Source organism: Phalaenopsis equestris, unplaced genomic scaffold, assembly GCF_001263595.1.
Source record: "Phalaenopsis equestris unplaced genomic scaffold, ASM126359v1 Scaffold233576, whole genome shotgun sequence".
NCBI lineage: Eukaryota > Viridiplantae > Streptophyta > Magnoliopsida > Asparagales > Orchidaceae > Phalaenopsis > Phalaenopsis equestris.
Genome location: NW_018251519.1, coordinates 594,667 through 598,459, shown reverse-complemented (window position 1 = coordinate 598,459; position 3,793 = coordinate 594,667). Strand labels below are relative to the sequence as shown.

General features: G+C 34.3%; 1 protein-coding gene across 1 annotated transcript; it reads left to right on the top strand.

Annotated features, from left to right (window-relative positions):
- Positions 1–1,990: 1,990 nt before the first annotated feature.
- Positions 1,991–2,854, top strand: LOC110038703. The gene has a single exon (XM_020743599.1). The coding sequence runs from the start codon at positions 1,991–1,993 to the stop codon at positions 2,852–2,854; it is 864 nt and encodes a 287-aa protein (XP_020599258.1).
- The last annotated feature ends 939 nt before the right edge of the window (positions 2,855–3,793 follow it).

Genomic DNA, 3,793 nt, shown 5'->3' with positions numbered 1-3,793 from the left:
ATTGCAGCTCCTTGACTTTGTAATTGGCTTCCCATTTGCAATATCAATTCTTAATTCTTCCATCAATTCTTCCATTGACAACTTCTTCTCCTTACTCTACAAATTATTAAAACCTAGAGGGTAATAAGGTTTATAAGTTGGATTCCTTTGATTGTTGGAGTTTCTCAATGGGTTCGCAGAGTTATTTCCCCATTGTAGATTTGCAACATTAGAATTATTGTTACTTCAACTAAAATTCGGTGATTCTTCCAACCAGGACTATAATAATTGGAATAAGGATTATTAGAATGATTATTTAATACATTTAAAATCTCATAAGAAGATTAATATTCTATAATTTGTCCCAATGAGTTTTCCTCAAGCACAGGTGATGTCTGAGAATAATTCATTCCTTATTGACCTATCGTCTTTGATATAGTAGATATTTGGGCAACTAACATAGATATTGCATCAAAATGATGAATACTAGCTACTCTTTTTGGATGAACCCTTTTAGAGGGTCATTAAAAATTATTAGTAGCAACCTCTTCAATTAAAGGATATGCTTCATAGAATGATTTTGACATTAATGATCCACCAACAGCCGTGTCAATTATTGATCTAAGATTGATCTAAGAGATCCAACCAACCAATTCATTATAAAAGTTTGAATTATTAACCAATCTGGAAATGCATGGTGTAGACACTTTTTAAGAAGATCTTTAAATCTTTCCCAGGTTTCATAAATTGATTCCCCTTCAAACTGACAAAAAGATGTAATATCGTTTCTAAGTTTAGCAGTTTTTAAAGGTTATAAATATTTAGATAAAAATTTTTGTGATAAGTCTCCTTAAGTTTTGATAGATCCAACTGATAGATCCAGGTGCTAACGAGTTTAACCACATCTTAGCTTTATCCCTTATTGAAAAAGGAAAAGTCTAAGTCTGACAGCATCATTTGACACTCCATCATATTTAAAATTAGCACATAATTCTAGAAAAATAGCAAGTTGTTGCTTAGGATCTTCAGTAGGTGTTCCTCCAAATTGATTATTTTGTATTATTTGGAAAATGAAAAATTTAAGCTCAAATGAATTAGCGGCAACATCAAGATTTTGAATAATCAAGTGAAGTTCATCTGCTGATTAGCATAATCTCTTAAAGGTCTCTGATGATGTTCATTTTCATTTCTAGCATTACTTGAGTTGCAAGCCATTTTGCTAAAATGATATATCTCTTATTGTTGTTTTCTAATTTTTCTAATAGTTCTTTCTCTAATAGTTCTTTCTAAATTCTTTCTAAATTTGAATCGTAAGGTACTAAATTTTCAGATCTTACACTACGCATAAACAAACACAATAAGTGATTAAAATAAGCAAACACAGTAAAATATGGAAATAGTTGAACTAAACTACAAACAATTTTTTAGTTAAAATAAAATAATTTAAATTATAAAATAACTTACTAATAATTTCCGTTACTTCCCGGCAACAGCGCCAAAAATTTGGTGCGGGCGGATTTAGTTGTAATTATGCAATTTAATCTCAACAAAAATAACTTTAGTGAAAATAGTTTTATCCTTCAAAAATAAACTTTAAACTGCCAAATCTTCTAAAAATAATGCAGTATATGTATCGTTCAAGTAATAAAGGGGTCTAATGAAGTTCTAGATATCGATCCCACAGGGAAGTTGGAAATGCTTATAAGTATATTATTAAGATTATAATGTAAACTACAATTTTAAACTATAAAAGTGAAGTACGAAATTTGAATCTATAGTAAACGAGTGAATGCTATATAAAATACAGTTTAAAAACTAAGTTAATTAAACTAATTGCTAAACTTCAAAAGTAAAATTATGAAAACTAAATAAATTTTTTGTATGAAGAAAAGTTCAAATTTAAGAAAGCATCATTCCCGTTTACAATGATTATATGGATTGTGAAGAAATTAAAATCATTTATATTGCTAAAGTCATTTCTAAACAAATTTTACAAATTGAGGGAAACACTATGAAAATATTAAAGTGGTCTACTGATTTTGATCCAGGTAAGGAACTTCCTAAAGTTCCTACTTGGTTCAAGCTCCCTAGACTAAAGCTCCATTTCTTCAACCTTAAAGTTCTGTTTAACATTGGACAAGCCTTGGGTAAACCTCTTAAGTTGGATGTTCCAACTTTTAATTTATCAAGACCATTTGTAGCAAGAATCTTAGTGGAAAGGAACCTTACTCTTCCAACAGTGGATGAAATATGGTTGGGAACTGAACACAATGGGTATTGGCAGAAAATAATTGCTGAACAGAAACCCTATTATTGTTTCCATTGCTGCATGTTTGGGCACACTGACAACAAATGTTTTAAACTACATCCTCACCTAAGGATCCATCATCATGGGGCTTCAAAAGATGCTGCTATGCCTGAGAGAGAAAGGGATATTTCTGATAAGTGTCTTGGTGAAACCATTTCTGAGAGGAATGCCCATGGTCCCAATGAAACTATCTTGGCCACCAAGGCTGTTGTGGCCATTGAGACTGAAAAAGTAGACAATCAATTAAATATAGATTGTCCTGACCATTACTTGTTGAATGTGACTGAAAATTTACCCAAGGAGGCTGCTGGCCCTTCAATATGTCACCTTGAACCATCTGCAATACAGATCATAACTAGTGAAGAAAATGCCTCTGCAACCTCTGACCCAGAGCCCTTGAACACTAAGGAGCCTCCTGTGGTCCCAGTTTGGTTTAAGCTACCTGGTCTTCCATTACCTTACTTCAAGCTTAATGCACTTTTTAATATAGGGAGAGCACTAGGTACTCCCCTCAAGGTTGATGCTCCTACTTTCAATAAGGCCAGACCTACTCTTGCTAGAATTTAGGTGGAAAGAGACATAACCCTCCCTGAGATAAAAAGGATAAGGATTGGTTATGATGCAGAGGGGTTTTGGCAAGATATAACTGTTGAACAAAAGCCTTTTTACTGCCAACACTGTAAAATGTTTGGCCACACTATTGAGAAATGCTATAGGCTCCACCCCCTACTAAAAAACTCTATATGAATCCAAGGGTAGATAGTCAGGTTTCTAATCAAGAAAAAAGCAATAATATCGCTACATTTAATCACAGGGATGATGTCAGGAAAACCAGTAAAACTCCTTTTGTTAAGAACACAAATCCTCCTGCCACTTTCCGCTCTGGTGATCCATTGGGGGAATTATCAGAACCCCAAATGGAAACTTCTCTAGTTTTTGTGGAGAGGACAGAACCTAATGAAGTCAGTATTATTACCCCTCCTTCCCCCACACTTGCTGGAAAAGGGAAATGTGCTCTGAAAAGCCCCTTGATCACTGAGGCTGACACTAGAATTATTGAAGCTGCTGTTGTTGATGTGCAGCAGGCTTTGGGAGAAGATAGTCAGAAAATAAGGAAAAAGAATGTGATGAAAAGTTCCCTGGTCAATGAAGCTACTCCTAGCATTGTTGAGGCTGATGTCTTTGATTTGCAACAGGCTTTGGAAGAGGATTGGAAAATTCAGAAAACCAGGAAAAAGAAAAAGTAGACTTCTGAGGTGCAACAACTTCTACAAGGAACAAACTCTCCTAAGAAGGATGGAAAGGCTAAGACTCATTCTGGCTCTACCTCTACATATAATAGAGGAAGAACTAGGTCAAGGTCTCAACCTTCCATTCAATTCTCACCTATCAGTGATTAGTATTCCTCTTTGGAATGCTAAGGATCCCATGATTAATATTTTGTGTTGGAACATTAGAGGAGTGGCTCACCCCTCCTATCTTTTGAGATTAAGACATCTCATCAGA

Excerpts from the sequence above, each read along its gene's own strand:
- LOC110038703 (XM_020743599.1), top strand. The coding sequence starts at position 1,991 with ATGAAAATATTAAAGTGGTCTACTGATTTTGATCCAGGTAAGGAACTT.